Source organism: Anabas testudineus, chromosome 9 (genome assembly GCF_900324465.2).
Source record: "Anabas testudineus chromosome 9, fAnaTes1.2, whole genome shotgun sequence".
Lineage (NCBI taxonomy): Eukaryota > Metazoa > Chordata > Actinopteri > Anabantiformes > Anabantidae > Anabas > Anabas testudineus.
Window position 1 is genome coordinate 24,437,585 of NC_046618.1, and position 19,128 is coordinate 24,456,712.

Below are 19,128 nucleotides of genomic sequence, written 5' to 3' on the forward strand. Positions count from 1 at the left end.
TTACACCTACTGTATGTTTGTAAGATGAGAACTACAAACCTTTTAACAACACACCGACTTATCAGGACACACCCATCACATATTTGACACTGAACCATCTTACTTTCATTTCAATCATCTTACTGTCATAGACAGAAACACAACCAAGGATGAAATGCTACTAAACTAAAAACCGAGAAATTTACAACAAACAAATTGACAACAACAGTCAAATTAAAAACTGAGGTTTTTTCTTCACTAGGTGAGTGTCTTACACTTTACTCAGCTGAAAAATAGAAATATTTACACTATAATTTTGTTCTCAGCTCAGTTTCACTTTACAGAAAATGTTTTTCTTTATTTTGATGTTAAATAAACAGTTGAGACAGTTTTTCTTTGTTTAATCTAAAAATTGTGTTTTAAATCAACTTGTTGCTGTGCAGCAATTATTTAACAATATTGTATTTCCAATCATAAACATTTTAGTCTAAATAACAAACTGAGGTTTCAACACTTAAACAGAAATCTGGTTAAGCTGAAGAGATTTTTATTTTTTATCTTTTTCTCTGCTGAAAATGTTTCTGATGTTTAATCCTAAACCAGTGCAATTCTCCTTTTAAACATTAATGTTGTAGATTGTACTCCGTACTAAAGAAATGAGGAAATGTTTTTGTCTTCCTTTCCACTCCCTGAAAACTCAACTAACCTGAATGACAGTGTTGGAGCCTCAGATGACAAATATTTAACAAATTGCTGTTTGCTCAGAGTCAGCTCACTGGAGATTATCTGCGAAGAAAAACTGCAACATAAGAAGAAGCTCAAGTAAAGTTATTGTGCATTTTGCATTTGTGCACATTTGGAAGGGAATGAGTTAAAGCCCAATCTCCTGTCTACGTGGATGGAAGTTCTGCTCTCACCTTCATATCCCCACATATCCACCACAGACCAACCCTTGCAGTGGTTTGGTTCAAAAACCATGAGGCTGAGTAGTTGCCATTGTCTGTACAGTGTTCGTACAGTGCACCATTTCAACATTCCTAGGTTTGCTCTGCCACCTATTCTAGTCAAACAGGTAAAGTTTAGGTAGGTGATTGTTGGTGGAGGTCTAGCTACAGCCTCTGGTGGAAACTGGCTATATTGGTTAAGTACAGTATTTTACAGTTGGGTCTGATTGTGTGAGATTCTGCCCCTGATTTACATGTTTCTCTCTGTCCTCAACTTCTATGAAGAAGTGCCCATTTGGCAGCAGTATGAGTAGAGCAACTAAACAACATTGAGTATCTCGTAAACCACACAGTCCAGGCAGTCTGAACAGATGCCAAGGCAGCTGCCTAATCATTGCTTCACCTCTGCTGTGACTGGGATCTCAACTCTTCAGTGGGTTTGAGACAACTCTTTACTGTCCATCTAAGGTGTCCCCTTTGTAGCCCAGACTTCCCAGGTCACTTGGTTCAGGAATAATGGATTTATCTATCTTTGGCCTCTTTTGGCAGTTTAAATACCTTTTTGCAGTGTGACAGATGTACCCACAGGGTGCCTTCTCCTATTTTCACATCCATGGGAGTTGGGAGAAGTACCCGTTATGGTCTTTTCCACCTCGGGTTGGACCACGTTTTCCTCTTGATGACTTTAATCAGAACCCAGTGTCCCGGTTCTACAGCTGGGTCTCCTAGAGTCAGTGCTGTTTCTGGAATAGAATGAACAGAAGATATCTCTTTCTTTGTTAGCATTTTTACCATATAGTCTGCTAATGTCTGTTCTGTCTCTTCTTCAGCTTTCTGTCTTGGGATGACCTCTTTTACTATGACTTTGGCTACTGTTATGGTATCTGGATGGGTGCATGGGAATACTTTTTATACCCATTTTGAAAACATGTCTATTAGGACTAAGCAATACTTTTTTTCCCTTCACATTCAATTAGTTATGTAAAATCCATGCAGATGTGTTGGAAAGGAAATAAGTGTTTTGGGAACTGACCTCGCTTTATCTTGAGGTGTAGAAGGGTTCGACGTAAACACATCTTTCTATAGACAGGCGTGGTTGTGAAAGCAACACTGTCATACAAAAGAGATGTTTAGAAGGTGATAAGTAAAGATCTTGTTTTGCAATAGAATAACTGCTACTGCATGCAGAACTTTTAATGTCAGGGGATGGAAAAGCACAATAGATGCAGATGCTTGTACAGTCATCGACGGATGCAGTTTTTACTTTGGCCAAATTAACAAGTATTCATAACTTCAACAGGGTTTACTTAATAAAAGGTTTATTATGTTAGTGTCTTTGAATAGATGAGCTCATCTGATGTTATTCTTCTTTAGATAGTTAAACCCAGTCACTGGTCAGAGCAGCATCATGGCGACTGCTACACAAGGTAAGTTCAAACAGGCTTTTTTGAAAAAGATTATTTATTGTCAGATTCTAAGTCCTGTTTCAGAGTTACTCCGAGATACCTCTGTAATGGAAAAAGTATTCACTCTCAAGGAAATGTTATTATTTGGTTTTCTTTTTACAACACTTAATCATGGTCATTTAACTTGACTTTTTTCTTGCTAGAACAAATTACTGTAAATTATTGGAAAATCCTCAGTGACAAAAATGTCTTATGAACACCTCAACAAACCTAAGAACATTCTTTATTCACAACTTTACCTTCTATAAGTCTATATGTTCATTTACAGTAGGTCAGAGATCAGCCTAATAACCGTAGTTGAACTATTTGCAAGCAGCCTGTCACAGGCTATAAGAAATAGTCTCACCACTATTTGAGATCTTTAGGCAAATACATGTTGTGCCTGTTGCACAGGAGTGTAAGATGGCAGGGTGTATGTTTGGTAATGTTTCTACCATTACTATGCATTACATTGGTTATTAAATACTAAGTAGTTATCACCAGCTTCAGTGTGTGTTGCATCTGCAGTCATTTTATGATCCTCAACATGAGCTTATGAGCAGCAGGATTGTTAATTAAAAGATCTTCCAGTACAACAGGACATAATGATAATGACTGATTAGCTTTGTGTATTAGTTTGACCTCTGACCCACACAGATTTTTTAGATACTTTATGAAGTTGTCCCTGTTTAATAAATTAATCAGGGTGGACAGTTTGTGAAAATCCAAATTTGCAATAAACTACACTAGTGTGAAACAGACCGTGACCAGACTGTCCTCTTGAAACATGTCAAAACAAATATTTTAAACAGTTTCTTCCTTGATAAAGTATAACTGTATATATCTGTTGACTTTAAACCCTAGTGTACAGAACTGAAAAATAGATTCAAAATATTATTTTAATTATATTTTTCTTTCTCATTGACAGTCACAGATTGTTTGTTACCTCTGAGACGCACCAACAGTTCTGAATTCCTTCCACCTCACAGTGAGTTTTAAAAGACATGACACAGTGTTTATTAATATGTAGATTGTGAAAAGACTAAGAATTAGTCACTACATTCAACTAGTTTACAGACTTTTGTTTTCTTTGGTATTTCAATAATTTGTATCATTTCAGTGTCTGGGCTGAGGGTTGTTCTGCTGGGGAACAGCTGGTCTGAGAGGAGTTCAGTGGGGAACTTCATACTGAGAGAAACCAAGTTCAACACTGAGGAAGAACCAGATTGTTGTATCAGAGTCACAGGACAGTTGAAGGAGAAAGATATAGTTCTCATCAACACCCCAGATCTGCTGCATCCCAACATCTCTGAGCACAAACTGACAGAACATGTAGAAAACTGTGCAAGTCTCTCTGATCCTGGACCTCATGTGTTCCTGCTGGTTCTACAGCCCAAAGACTTCACTGAAGACCAGAAACTGAGACTCTGCAGAATTCTTCAACTCTTCAGCTCTGAGTCATTTGATCATTCACAGGTTCTGATATCAACACCCAGAGACAAGAGTTCAGGTTTGCAGTATATTCATAAACACCGTGGACCTTTACAGGACTTGTTAATAAGATTTAGACAGAAGCCACTGAGGATGAAAAAACTTGAATTTTCCAAGTTGCTGAGAAGCTTGAACCAAATTGTAGAGAGGAACAATGGGAAACATGTGAGCTGTGATCATCCAAGCATCAAAGACAAGAGTGCAGCTCTTGTCACCTCAGACTCTACTGGATCTATTGGTAAGTGTAGGAAAATATTTTGATGATGTCAGAATTTAAATCTAAATGACTGTGATATTGACAAGTGCTGTGACTGGTGGTTTGATTTACAGTGCATCCAGAAGGTATTCACAGTGCTTTGTTTCCACAATATGTTATATGATAATATGTTACAGCCTTATTCCAAAATTGATTAAGTTCATTATTTTTATCACAATTTTATGAAAAATTCCTCATAACATCATGTTGAAAACCTCTTAATCTCCATCAGGTTGTTCATCAGATGTCTCCAGAGATATTTATCAGGGTCAAAGTCTGTGCTTTTGGCTGGATCACTAAAGGACCTTCACAGAGTTGTCCTGTAGCCACTGCTTTGTTGTCTTGGCTGTATGCTTAGGTTTGTTGTCCTGTTGAAAGAGGGACCATTGGCCCAGTCTGAAGTCCAGAGCGCTCTGGAAAAGTTTTTCACCAAGGATGTCTCTGTATATTGCTGCATTCATCTTTCCCTCAATGCTGACTAGTCTCCCAGTTGAAAAATGTAGGTATGGTGTCATCCAGTTGCTGAGCGGTGCCTGGTTTCATCCAGACACGACGCTTGGAATTCAGGCCAAAGAGTCTAATCTTTGTTTCATCAGACTGAGAATCTTGTTGTTCTTGTCTGTAACATTTTCCTCCCTCTATAGAGAAACTCTGGAGCTCTTTTACAGTGACCCTCCAGTTCTTGGTCACCTCCCTGACTATGGCCCTTCTCTCTCGATCACTCAGTTTAGCAAGGCTAGGAAGAGTCCTGGTGAATCCAACCTCTTACATTTATAGATGATGGACGCCACTGTGCTCATTCAAACTTCATTCGACATTCAATGTTTCTGACACCTTCTGTAACCTTCTCCAGATCTGTGCATCGGAGGTCTACAGAAAAATTCCTTGGGCTTTATGGCTTGGTTTGTACTCTGACTCCAACTGTGGGACATTTCAAGGATGATTAGTGAAGACTGTGTCATGAGTAAGGATGGAAACAATGCAGGAATGAACTAAAACAGGATTTATTGGGTGAAACTACAAAAAAACAGAGAAACTAAGGGGGGTGTCAACCGACACTACAAAAACAGGCAGGGAAACACGAAGAAAAAGTGACAACAGAAAACTACCAAAAATGGTGTAGAACAAAGTAACAACTCAGGAATCAAAGTACAAAACAAACCGCTGCACAATGGCAGGAAAACACTCACTGAGAAAAAACAGGTAATAATGTCCAGAACTCAGAGGGGGGAACATAGTCCAGAGAATCCAGGGGGGGAAGCAGACAGGGCTGAGGAGGCTGAGGAGGACAAGCAGGAGCAGGCAGGGTTAAGAAGGCATGGAAAAAAAAGGCTAGGAACAGTTTGAGAAATGATGACGATCTGACAGGGGAAAAAGGACTGAGGAGAGTTTTTGTAGCCAGAGGGGAACACAGGTGAGTCCAATGTTCAGCTGATTGCTGTGAGCAGAGGGAGAGAAGGGGCTGGTGGGCGGAGTCCAGAGGGAGAGTGAGTGAGGAAAACCAAGGCCAGCCGGGGCCAGGCCGAAACCATGACAGACTGCTCTTAATTTTGACTGTGAAAAGTTATGCACATATGATTTCAAACATTTTTTCCCCACTTTGTAATCATGGGTTGTTTTTGAACAATTTTGAGGAAAATAAGGAATTAAATCCTTTTTAGAAAAAGGCTGTAACATAACAAAATGTGGAAAAAGGTTAAGCACATTTTTTTTTTTTTATCTCCAGCTTTATTTAAATAACCCTCATTGATTTTACCTGCTCTTCCCTCCCACTAATCATCTGATCTTTTTCACCTTGTCTCCCCTGCTCCTTTTTATCCTATCCTCTGTCCTCATCACCTTGCCAGATTTTTTATTTTCCAACTCTCCAGCTATTGCCTTGCCTTTTTCTAGCTCTGTTTTGGCCCTGTGAATCTTCTGTGTTTCATGGACCACGGCTCCTCTCCTAGTTTTTGGCTCTTGGACATTCTCTGAAACCCTATATTTGCTCACCTCTCAGACCTGGTTATTTGGAATTATATTGGATCTCAGGCTTCTGTACTTTTACATTATGAGTTTGATTTTTTTTTCTTTCCTTTTTTATTGGTGTTACGTTTCAGGTCTAACACACCATTTTTCATTATCTCCTTTTGATTCTAGTGTCATTGTTACTTTGCAACCTTTTTGTAATTTTGAACTGAAGCCTTACCACAATCTGTTACTTTGTTTTTGTGCCTTGCTATGAATGTTTTGTTGTTAGTTTGTGTGCCTTGTCACGTGTCTTTTGTTATCCGCTTCCCCGGCCGGACACTGTTCAACTTATATTCTTTATCAATTAACTATTTTTTTCAATTTACTCATGTCTGGCATCATAGTTGGGTACTTAAAACATGCTTATTGACAGTAGTTGTCTGGGATTGACAGCAGTTACCATGACTGAGCAAAAAAGCTTTTTTTGAGTTTTCAGCTTTAGAAAACTTTAGCATACTGAGGTACAATGATTGCTTAACAACTAACATTACTGGTGATTATAGCAAGATTTCTACTATAACAGTACTCACAGCATACCAGATTTATTTCCTTATTAATCAAAATCTTCTTTGAACTCCATTAACAGTCACTACCTAACAATGTGTAGGTACCGTAGAAACAGCAGAATCATAGTTTGCATAATCTGTGTATGAATCATACATGCTTCAGAGATCAGACTGTGGCAAGTTGATTTTTGTGTGAAAGCCGTTCTGGCTCTTCAGAAGAAGACCTGAGACCAGCTCCTTAAGTCCTCAGTAAGTCCTGTAGACTCAACTGGCTTCTGAGAAATTGCCCCTTCCAGTCTGGGCCTTAGTCAATCACCATACAGTCTGTAGACCACATCAGTGTCACAGCCTCTGAACTTGAAAGAGTATTGCATCACAATAAGGTGTGATGTGATACTGTAGCAGAAACAATGACAGCTTGTCCTCAATGTTTAGCCTCAAGCTTCTTTATTCCTTCTTTTAGTCTTAGAACCCAGCTTTCTGACAGTCCATTTGTTGATGGGTGTCTTGCTGTACTTGTGAAATGTAGTTCCACTTTTTGTCATGAAGGTTGTGGTGGCATTATCTGTTACAATGTGTTCTGGAAGACCATGAGCAGCAAATGGTCTTCTCAATCTGGTGAAAGTGGCTTGTGTGGTTATTTATGAAATTCTAAACACTTACATTCATTTGGAATGTACATCCACTACCAGAAGAAACTGGCTGTTCATAAAAAGTCCTGCAAAGTCCAAATGAAGTTGTTTCCAGCATTCCCCTGGAAACTCCCAAGCATGTAATGGACAGCTCTTAATAAACATGGGGTGTGCAGCAGACCTCACCTGAACGGTGGCTTTAACATCTTTAAGTGTTCCCAACTCATCCTTAAACAGGTGTGTCTCTCTAGCACTTCCTGCACTGCTTTAAAGTTGTGTTTCTTCTCTACCATTAGCCTTTTGATTTGCAGCCAGCTTAATTTTATGTTTTTGTATGTCTGACCTACATAACACGGCATAGGTTTAAACTGCCCCGTTAAAGTTATGTTTTGTTTGGTGTATGTGTGAAGCTTAACAGGTGCTTTCCACTGTGCTTGCCCTTGAACTGGCACTGTGTCAGGAGATTGTCACCCATGATGAATTTCACCTATGATGATTTCACTCCTTGCTAAGAAACCCTGCAATCAGACAGATGAGACACAGACAGCGTAGTCTTTGTACAAAGGGCACCCTCCTCATTGTAACACCCTGAGAGAGTACACCGAGGGAGTTCCTTGGTCTTTTATTTATAGTCATGTGATATAAGAATGTACACAGTGTGAGTGGGTGTGATGATGTGTATGTGTGTATGTCTGTGTGTGTGTGAACCGGGCTATTCCGGTCCTGGGGTCCGTCCGTTATGTGTGTATGGGTGAAGGCTGTGTATAAACCAAAACAATGATAGCATGAGTACAGAGTGTGACAATATGATTAGCTGTTTCACAGTTTTCTCTTAACACACTGGTAAAGCGTCTCTAGGATAATGGTTCTGCATGACTATATCTTTGTCATCAATACTGAATGTTTCTCTGTAAGGTGTAGTGGCTACTTCCTCATCTGTCTCTACACTGTGTAGAGTGTCTGAGTTATGCCCTTCACTGACATATTTTCTATCACTGTTCTTAGCTGATTAGAATTTTTTCCATTTTATCTCCTGTTGGCTATTTTTTGCTCTACAAACCCTTTTATGTGCCCCTTTTCCCACAATTATGCAATTAACTGTGTGCATTTACATTTAGTCATTTGGCAGATGCTTTTATTCAAAGCGACTTACAAGTGAGGTACAAGGCAAAGGCGGGGTAAGGGTAAAAAAGTCTTGCATAAGGACCCCTACTAGAGGTAAGACACAGCCAGGATTCAAACCTGCATGGAGCGCGGCGATCTTACCACTACACTGTCCAACCATCTTGTACCTGTAACAACAGTCTTTTGGTGGTGGTCACTTTTAGTCTGTGAACTCTGCCTACTTTTTTCTCCATTTACTTCTCACTTACAAAACGATCCCGAAGAGCATCAACTCCAGCACCAAACTCACAATGAATGCCATACTGCTGCAAACTGTGTGACAGCCTTCCCTTGTTTTTGGATACAGTTTCGAAACAAAACCGTTATGCTTTAACCAATGACTTCGGCTTGTAATGATTTTTTCAAAACGTCCACTATTTCTTTGAATGTCTTCTCCTTCAAAGTAGCCGGCTGTTCCAGGTTTTTTAGCAGCCTATAGGTAGTAGTCTCCATAGCACTTAGCAACATGGCTACAACATTATCATTGCTAATATCACCAGCTTCAATAAAAAAGTACAACATGCTCCACATATCCAGACCACGACTCACTTTCTGGTATGAACTCGTTGATCTTTCAGAGAAATGTCATAATCCGATCCTCATCGCCAACTTGGGATGTTATGTATTGATGTGCATGCACTATTTCATGGACACGAAAGGTGCCAAGTTTGAGAACTTTCAGCCATATCTGTGATACCAACAACTTTCAATGTATCTGTCTAAACCTTGAAAATCAGACCCTTACTATGGCAACACCTTAGAGTCACAAAGCACATATTACATTATAAAAAGCATTATCCACCTGTTCACTGTGCATCTCTGTTCTAAATACTTCTGGTTTCACAACAGCAAAACTAAATAAACTGTGAGACAGCTCAGAAACCTGTAGCAACATATGATGTTGGCAGTGCAAAACTGCAACGAATGTACTGAGCATAGAAATTAAGGAAGGGCTGAAGGAGAAATAAAAAAACTGTTCAGGTTTAACAAGGGCTTATGTGGATGCTGCCTTCCCCGCAAAGGGTTTGAAGTAAAGTTTCTGTATAAAAATATCTTTAAAAATTATACAAGTGCTTAGAGGATATTTTTGGAAAATAATGACTTATAAGTAATTATTTTTTTCTCTATAGGATGTGGTCTCAGGATTGTGCTGTTTGGGAAAAGCCAACAAAAGAAGACAACACTGGGTAATTTTGTCATGAAGAAAAATGCATTTCATTTTTCACGATTCCTTCTTCCCAAACAATGTGAAGTTGCTGATAGAGAGTGGAGAGGAAAATCATTAACTGTAGCTCTAACTCCAGACATGTTCAGTCTGTCTGTGGAAGCAGTGAGAGAAGAGATGAAGAACTGTGTGACTCTTTGTTCTCCTGGACCAAATGTTCTGCTGCTGTTAGTGAAACCTTCTGATTTCACTGAGGAGAACAGAAAAACACTGAAGTTCATCCTGAGTTTGTTTGATCAAGATGCTTTTAAATACTCAATGGTCGTCATCACACATGAGGAGAATGAAACCAGCTGCTCTGTCAGTCAGATTCTCAAAGACTGTGGAGGACAAAAATACAGCATTGTTGAAAACAACCATAAAATGTTAATGGAGAAAATTGAGAACATTGTGCATGAAAACAAAGAGACCTTCCTCACTTTCACTGAAGTCACTGCAAGATCACAATATAAAGCCGTCAAACCAGCTTTAAACCTGGTTCTATGTGGTAGAAGAGGAGCAGGCAAGACTTCAGCAGCCAAGAACATTTTAGGTCGGACAGAGCTTCATTCAGTCTCCAACTCATCAGAGTGTGTTAAGAATCAGGGAGAGGTGTGTGGACGTTGGGTTTCCCTGGTGGAGCTGCCTGCCTTGTATGGAAAACCTCAGGAGACAGTGATGGAGGAATCATTCAGGTGTATCTCCCTCTGTGATCCTGAGGGGGTCCATGCCTTCATCCTGGTCCTACCTGTGGGTCCCCTCACTGATGAAGACAAGGGAGAGATAGAGACCATCCAGAACACATTCAGCTCTCGAGTCAATGACTTCACCATGATTCTGTTCACTGTGGAGTCAGATCCTACAGATCCAGCTGTTGTTAACTTTGTAAGAGAGAACAGAGACATCCAGGAGCTCTGTCAGAGCTGTGGAGGAAGATATGTTGTTGTCAACATCAAGGACAGGAAGCAGATCTCTGAGCTGTTGGACACTGTGGAACAGATAAGAGAAGGATCCAGATGCTTCACAAAGGACATGTTCACCAAGGCTCAGATGGAGAAGCTTGGAAAACTTAAAGCTGAATTGCAGAATGTGAAACGCAGCAGTGAGACTGATGGTGGTAACAATCGGAGCAGAGATTGTCTCAGAATTGTGTTGGTTGGGCGAACTGGCAGTGGAAAGAGTGCAACTGGAAACACGATTTTGGGCAAAAACCATTTTAAATCTAAGCCCAGCCAGAGATCCGTTACCAAGTTTTGCCAAAAGGCCTCAGGTATGATTGATGGACGACCTGTTGATGTGGTCGACACCCCCGGCTTGTTCGATACAACTCTGTCCAGTGATGAAGTTCAACAGGAGCTTGTGAAATGTGTCAGCATGTTGTCTCCTGGACCTCATGTTTTCTTACTGGTGCTGTCGATTGGTCGATGTACACAAGAAGAAAAAGAGTCTGTGGAGCTGATCAAGAAATACTTTGGTAAGAAAGCACAACGTTTCATCATTGTCACATTTACCAGAGGAGATGAACTGAAAGATCAAACGTTTGAGAGTTATTTAAAAGAAGACTGTGATGAATTTGTCCAAAACCTGATACATGACTGTGGAGGGAGACATCATATCTTCAATAACAATGATCAGACAAATCGCAACCAAGTCAGTGAACTGTTTAAAATAACTGAAGCCATGGTGAAAGAAAATGGAGGCAGCTGCTACACTAATGACATGTTCCAAGAAGCTGAGACAGCGATACAACAGAAAATGAAGAGGATACTGAAGGAGAAGGAAGAAGAGATGAAGAGAGAGAGAGAGAAGCTGGAAAAGAAGCACAAAGAAGAAATGACAAATATGAAAAGAAAAATGGAAGAACAAATATCCAAAATGGAATTGGAAACAATTAAAGGAAAAGGAGGACTACATTAACAGGGAGCAAGAGGAGAGAGAGAGAGAACGAGAAATTAGAGAAGTTGAAGAACTGGAGGAAATGAAACAGAAATATGAGGAAGAGGCCAGAAATCAAGCAGAAGAACTCAATGAGTTCAGAGAGAAATACACCAAAGACTTTGAAGCTCTGATCAAAAAGTACGATGAAGAACTAAAGGATCTGAGGCAAACATATGAGACTTTAATGAAGGAGAGAGAGGAAGATAACAGAGAGTTTACTCTGCTGCATCAGCTCTCCACCCACAAAGAAGAAAGTCTGAAAGAAGAACTGAAGGAGCTGCAGAAAAAGAAGGAAGAAGAAATGGAAAACATTAAAAAGAAATATAAACTCAAATGCATAATTTCTTGATCACTCTGCTCAACCTTTAACAGTCGAATTACTCGAGTCAGACGATCATGACATACATTAACTCACTAATTATACCAGTACCCGTCAGCAGATGATATTCAGACTGCAGGAGCCAACAGATTCTCACAGTGTCAGGACAATGTTAAACTACTGCAGCTGCATTCCTTCAGATCTTCACCCCAGTGACTGTTTATGACCTAATGATCTCTGCCTGGGTTACATGTTACTGGTCACACACACCAACACATCAACACCACATTCAATCAGTGTGTGGAGCACATGTGGCCGAGCAGTGTGCAGAAAAAAGGTGTCCATGATTAAATAATATGATAATAATAATATGATGAAATGTTTGGAGGAAGAAAGGATCTCCTCATGATCCAAATCGTACAAGCTCGTCTGTGAAGCACAGTGAAGGTGGCATCACGGATTGAGCAGCATGGATACTGGACTGTAGGTCTGTCATCTTTATGATTTACAAATATAATTATTTTAAATGCATGTTTTTAAATCCTAGTTTGCTGTTAAGTGTCATGTTCCCGTTGATTGTACTCATCAGTTGTCCTAAAAACCCAGTGATGATAGTGGCTCATAAATCACAAGGTGAGATAAACATGCAAAAACAGTTTCCTCCCTATTAATAACACTAATTAAGTTTTGCAATGATCTTTGTGTCCCAGTGTGACCCAACACTGTATGAGCCAAACCACCACCATCATAGTAGCTTTAATTTAATGTCAAATTAAGAGTTTAACACCACAGCCCTGTAATGAGGAACATCTCTGTGATGTATGTTCAGTTCAATGACAGTCAGTCATCACCCTCCTTCATCCTTTGTGTTCTTATTTACTGTTTCAGTTAATTGATTCATTTACTATTAAACATCCTTTTTCATTAACAGTACTGATTCATCATGTTTCCATCTCTGTAAATCACTGATCTTAGTAAACTCTCAGACACGTTGTTCGTAAAGATTTAAAATGTACGAAACTGCTGCATCTGTCTGAGAGAATGTGATGTGACACAAGGAAAAGCAAAGATCACTGAAGCTCTACACCCACAATATGTAAAATAAACTTAAGACAACATCTACGGCACGATATGACAAACTGAAGCACCACTCTGACACAGTCACAGCACGATCAGATGATTTTCTTCAGTAAAGGTCAATTCTACGGTGTAGAAATACTCTGTTACAAGTAATAATAATAATTTTGATGCTGGTGGTATTGTATTGTCTTTATTTTACCAACTTATATCCTGTTTTGATGATTTATGTAATAAAAATCTGATACTTATAATTTTAATTACTTTGTTTGTTTCATTCAATTTTATTAATCAAATTCTGTAACTAGAATTACTAAACACATGTATGTACGGAGGAAAAGTACTAAAGGCCTCTGAAATTCAATTCAATTCAATTCAATTCATAATTAACATACAGACCTCAAATTCAGAGCACACTGATTGTGCAGCCAGCACCTCTGATCTGAAGTTAGGACTGTTAAATATTAGATCTCTTACATCTAAAGCTCTTACTGTTAATGAAACTATCACAGATCAGGAGTTTGATATACTCTGTTTAACAGAAACCTGGATTAAACAGGACGAGTATGTAGCTTTAAATGAAGCAACTCCTCCTGGATACAGCTACATTCACCAGCCTCGTCTGACTGGTAGAGGAGGAGGTGTCGCAGTTATTTACAATGATAATCTGACTATCGTACAAAACATGTACACAAATTTAAAGCTTTTGAATGTCTTTATAGTAACATAACAAGTATAGATACAAATATAAAGTCTGCTCAGCCGATCCCGCTAATTATCATTTACAGACCCCCAGGGCCCTACTCTGAATTTCTTTGTGAATTTGCAGATTTCCTTTCTAACCTAGTTGTTTCTGTAGACAAAGCATTAATTGCTGGAGATTTTAATATTCACTTTGAGAATCCAGAAGACCCTCTGAGAACAGCATTTATGTCCATATTGGACTCGCTAGGAGTAGATCAGTGTGTAGTAGGACCCACTCATAAAGCGGGTCACACCTTAGATTTAATAATATCATTCGGTTTAAGTATAAGAAATTTACTTACGCTCCCACTGTCTGAAGTTATCTCAGACCACTATCTTGTTTCAACTACAGTGTGTCATATTAACAATGTATACTCAGCGCCGCGCTATCGCATTAAACGTACATTTACATCAACTACCGCACAGAGCTTTATTAGTAATCTTCCAGAGTTATCAACTTTGATTGGATCACCGTCTGACACCACAGAACTAGACCAGGCGACTGAATATCTCGAGTCGTCATTACGTTATACCTTAGATAATGTAGCTCCAGTTAAAAGGAAAGTCATCAGAGATAAGAAACTTGCTCCTTGGTATAACGATGACACGCGCGTCTTAAAACAGACTACTCGAAAGTTAGAACGTAAATGGCGCCAAACTAAATTGTTAGTATTCCAGATAGCGTGGAAGGAGAGCATCCTGAACTATAAAAAAGCTCTTAGTGCAGCTAGATCAACGTATCTCTCCACTTTTATAGAAAACAACAAAAACAACCCTAGATTATTATTTAATACAGTAGCCAAATTAACTAGAAAGAAAACTACTGCAGATATCTCCACAACAACGTTGTGCAGTAGTGAGGACTTCATGAACTTTTTCAATAACAAAATTGTAAATATAAGGCAGAAAATTCAAGCTTTAAAACCAGACAATTTAGTTGACGCAGGTGACGAGCTAACCTCAGCAGATCAGTACCTAGATTACTTTACTCCTCTTGAAGAGAATGAACTAATTTCACTCATCTCTTCTGCAAAATCTTCAACCTGTACATTAGACCCTATACCGACACACTTTCTAAAACAGATAGTGCCAGAAATAATAGAACCCCTGCTGACAATCATAAATTCCTCACTCAGCTGTGGGTATGTCCCAAAGTGTTTTAAATTAGCAGTTATTAAACCGCTAATCAAGAAACCTGATCTCGACCCCTGTCAGCTGTCAAATTACAGGCCGATATCAAACCTCCCCTTTATCTCTATGATTCTCGAAAAGATAGTAGCTGGGCAGCTATCCTCGTATCTTCATAGAAATAACATACATGAACTCTATCAGTCAGGATTTAGGCCTCATCACAGCACAGAGACGGCACTTGTTAAAGTAGTAAATGACCTCCTATTGGCCTCTGATCAGGGTAGTGTCTCTATGCTTGTGCTACTCGATCTCAGTGCAGCTTTCGACACCATTGACCATAGTATTCACCTTCACAGATTAGAAAATGTTGTTGGAATTAAGGGAACGGTCCTCTTTTGGCTTAGGTCCTATTCGTTATCAGTATGTAGATCTAAATGGCGATTACTCCACATGCTCTCCAGTGGAGTTTGGTGTTCCACAGGGTTCAGTTTTAGGCCCCCTGCTTTTTTCCCTCTACATGCTTCCTCTGGGCAACATTATCCGTAAACATGGTATTAACTTTCATTGTTATGCTGACGACACATAGTTATATGTTTCATCAAAACCAGATGAGATCAAACTGCTTAATAAAGTTGAGCAATGTGTAAAGGATATACGAGACTGGATGCTAATTAACTTCCTTCTGCTAAATCCTGATAAGACAGAAGTACTAGTTATAGGATCATCTGCAGCTAGAAGCAAGATGTTAGATCACACCGTAACTCTAGATGGCCTTTCCGTTACATCTAGTGCAACAGTCAAAGACCTTGGTGTGATTCTAGATTCCAGTCTTTCATTTGAAGCTCATGTAGATAATGTCACCAGGACAGCTTTCTTTCACCTCAGAAATATTGCCAAAATAAGGAAAATTTTGTCACTAAATGATGCAGAAAAATTAGTCCATGCTTTCATCACCTCTAGGTTGGACTACTGTAATGCCTTACTGTCTGGCTGTTCAACCAGGTGCATAAACAAGCTTCAGTTAGTTCAGAATGCAGCAGCGAGAGTCCTCACTCGAACCAGAAGATATGAGCACATCACCCCTATCTTATCTACACTTCATTGGCTCCCCGTGAAATTTCGCATTGATTTGAAAATACTACTTTTGACATTTAAAGCATTCAATGGTCTTACGCCGCAGTATCTAAGTGAACTGCTAGTGTCTTATGATCCACCACGCCTACTTCGCTCAAAGGATGCTGGCTGCCTGTCAGTACCTCGTATCCTAAAAACTACAGCTGGGGGCAGAGCTTTTTCTTACAAAGCCCCAAAGTTATGGAATAGCCTTCCAAATAGCGTTCGGGACTCAGACACAGTCTCAGTGTTTAAGTCTAGGCTGAAAACCTACCTATTTAGTCAAGCATTTGAGTAAATAGATCTGGGAAGGACTCATGGACGTAGAGCATTATGGTGAACTGGTATGTTTAGATGCTGTCTTCCCAACTCTCACTGATCACTCGGGTTTGTTGATGGTGAAGTGTTCGGTTGCTCTACATCCCAGTGCGCCCTCATGTCTGTGTTTTCTTCTGAACCCACCCTTTTAGTTAGGCTGTCATAATTAGTCCTGCCGGAGTCCCTGCTGCACTACACTAAATATACATTCACCTCAAACTTTATCTGACTGTGAATACAACTAACTGCAATCTCTCCTCTTCTCTCTCTTTCCCTCTCCCTCTCTCTTTTCCCTCTTCCTGTCTCTCTGTCGAGCTACACGTCATTCCACCCTTTGCCCTGTGGACCTGTCTGACTCGTCCTGATGCCCAACTTCTGGCTGGAGATCTCGTCGCCTGGATCCACCGTTTGCCCTTTGGGATGCGTTTGGAGACTGGATTGGTCACAAGCTACTATGATGTCGGTCCCGGCCTCGGCGGACGTCGGAAGCTGTTTCTTGGAGGTCTCGACTCAACGCTCGATAGTCAAGGAATGGAACAAGTCTGCCTGCAATAACTAACTGGACTCCACATTAACTTAAAAGACACTAACTGTTATACTGGACTGCTGCCTACACAGCATGTAATCACCCATATGAGGATGGGTTCCCTGTTGAGTCTGGTTCCTCTCAAGGTTTCTTCCTGTTGCCTTCTCAGGGAGTTTTTCCTTGCCACTGTCGCCCTCGGCTTGCTCATCAGGGACAATCACATTATTATGACTCATACACATACACTGTTCATGTACTGTTCTTTGGTTGTGTAAAGCTGCTTTGTGACAATGTCAATTGTAAAAAGCGCTCTACAAATAAAATTGAATTGAATTGAATTGAATTGAAATGTGGTGCAGCCAGCAGAAAATTGAAATACTCAAGTATTTCCCCAAGGGGATCAATAAAGTATACATTATTATAAAAGTAGAAATACCTTAAAATAGTCCAAAAGTTCAATAATTAAGTACATTTACTTAATTACTTTGTACCAAGGACGATAACAATAATAATAATAATAATGATAGTAATAATAATAATAATAATAATAATAATAATAATAATAATAATAATAATAATAATCACAAATAGTAAATCATGCTGCATTGTGTTTGTCCACTTTCTGTATCTCTACAGTCACTATATCGTTAAACTGAGGATCTACCATGACCTCTAGTGTGTTTTCACTTATGTCCAGCAGGTGAAGCTGTTGGTTTCAGAGCTTCTCTACCTTTAATCTGTCTGAATTTAACTCAGTAATAGAATAGAATATATTAATCTATTAACACGGTTAACTGTTAATGTAGGTCAAACAATTGTGAGACATCTGAAATAGTTTTCTACAACTTGTAAGTGAATTTTTTAAAATCCATCTCATCCCCATCTTTACCGATGTAGCTGTGGCTGCAGAAAATGGTTTTAGTATTCTCTATGTTGAGTTTTACAGACAGGGCATTTTGTTCATCTAAATAAATAAAACTAAACTACAGCTGAACTGAACATGATAAATAATGATTAGTTTGAGCATCAACACAGTACTGTACAAGCACAGTATACATCAGAGCTCACAGCTTTAACTTTATAAAAAAGATCATCATGTATGAACAAACAGGTGAATATTGGTTAATGTACAAGTCTTTGCAGTGGGAAATAAAATGTTGTACTATTTACTTCATTACATTTATTGAATTACTATAGTTCCTACTTACCTTATAAATAAAATTCTAAACGTTGAGTGAATGTAAAAAGTCATTAGACTGTAGAAAGGTGAGATCACAATGTTACTCACTGTTATATTTACATTGTTTATGTTTTAAAGTAAAAAGTCTATTTATTACAATTAATATGTAGGTTTGTTTTTATTTCTGATGTGAACAATCCAGTAAAATCACAAACAATTATTTGTGTTAGTTTTCTAGTGTTGAGCAGAAGTCTTGTTTGCTTTTAAAGTAAATTATACTAATTGATGAAGTGTCAGTCTCTGCACCACCATTAGCTCCATTATCTATAGTACTGAACGTCTAATTAGACAAGACCTGGTGGTGTTTCACCCCCTTAATCCACCTTTCTCACTTGTTCCTTCAGTTATCAGTTAATTGGATAAATGAAACTTTGCCAAATGTATTTATTCATACTGAAACTTGGCTCTTTCAAACATTATAATTAATAATGATTAATATATAATACTAACTTATTTTTCCTATTTGTAAAACTCTTACAGCTCCCACATTGTGTCACATCCTATCTTCAAAGCCGCCAACCACAGTATATGATCCAACAAATAAAATGAATTGATCTGCAAAGCTGGATTCTTAAATTGACTCATAGTAATTTGAACGTTTTACCAGCTGATTTAAAGTGCTTGTTTGTGTCATTATGTTTTTTGTTGTTTTTTTTTCATATGTTTTTGCAAAATCTAGGATTGTTGCTTCTGTCTTTGTTAGGCTGTATCTTACATCTCTTATTGTTGAATGTTTTTTTTCTTGTTCTCAGTTCACTCTTCATGTGATTCTGATCTCACTCCTGTCAGCCAGTTTTGAACTTTGTTTTTCACTGTGTCCACAGTGTAAATGTGTCTGTGCATTGAGAACCAGGGTCTGATAATCTATGTCCAGCAGGTGGAGCTGTAACATGACCCAGTGATTACAGCAGCTCCACTCCACAGTAACAGTGTGGGTTCTTTCCAGCTTCCTCTCACTGTTCAGAAACATGCATGTTGTCTTAGTTAGTGACTCTAAAAGGCCCAGGTGTGACTGTGAATGGTCTGCAAAAAGTTCCACAGAGTTAGGAACTGTCTGCAATGCATCATTTTGTCTGTATTAATATAAAATC

General features: G+C 39.0%; 1 protein-coding gene across 1 annotated transcript; it reads left to right on the forward strand.

The window, feature by feature from the left end:
• The first annotated feature begins 210 nt into the window (after positions 1-210).
• LOC113150525 (GTPase IMAP family member 8-like) lies at positions 211-11,938 on the forward strand. The gene is given in 7 exon segments (XM_026343072.1): positions 211-241; positions 2,298-2,350; positions 3,297-3,356; positions 3,489-4,097; positions 9,558-9,715; positions 9,764-11,517; positions 11,519-11,938. Coding segments are annotated over 6 exon segments (3,000 nt in total). The 5' UTR covers positions 211-241; positions 2,298-2,331; the 3' UTR covers positions 11,919-11,938.
• The last annotated feature ends 7,190 nt before the right edge of the window (positions 11,939-19,128 follow it).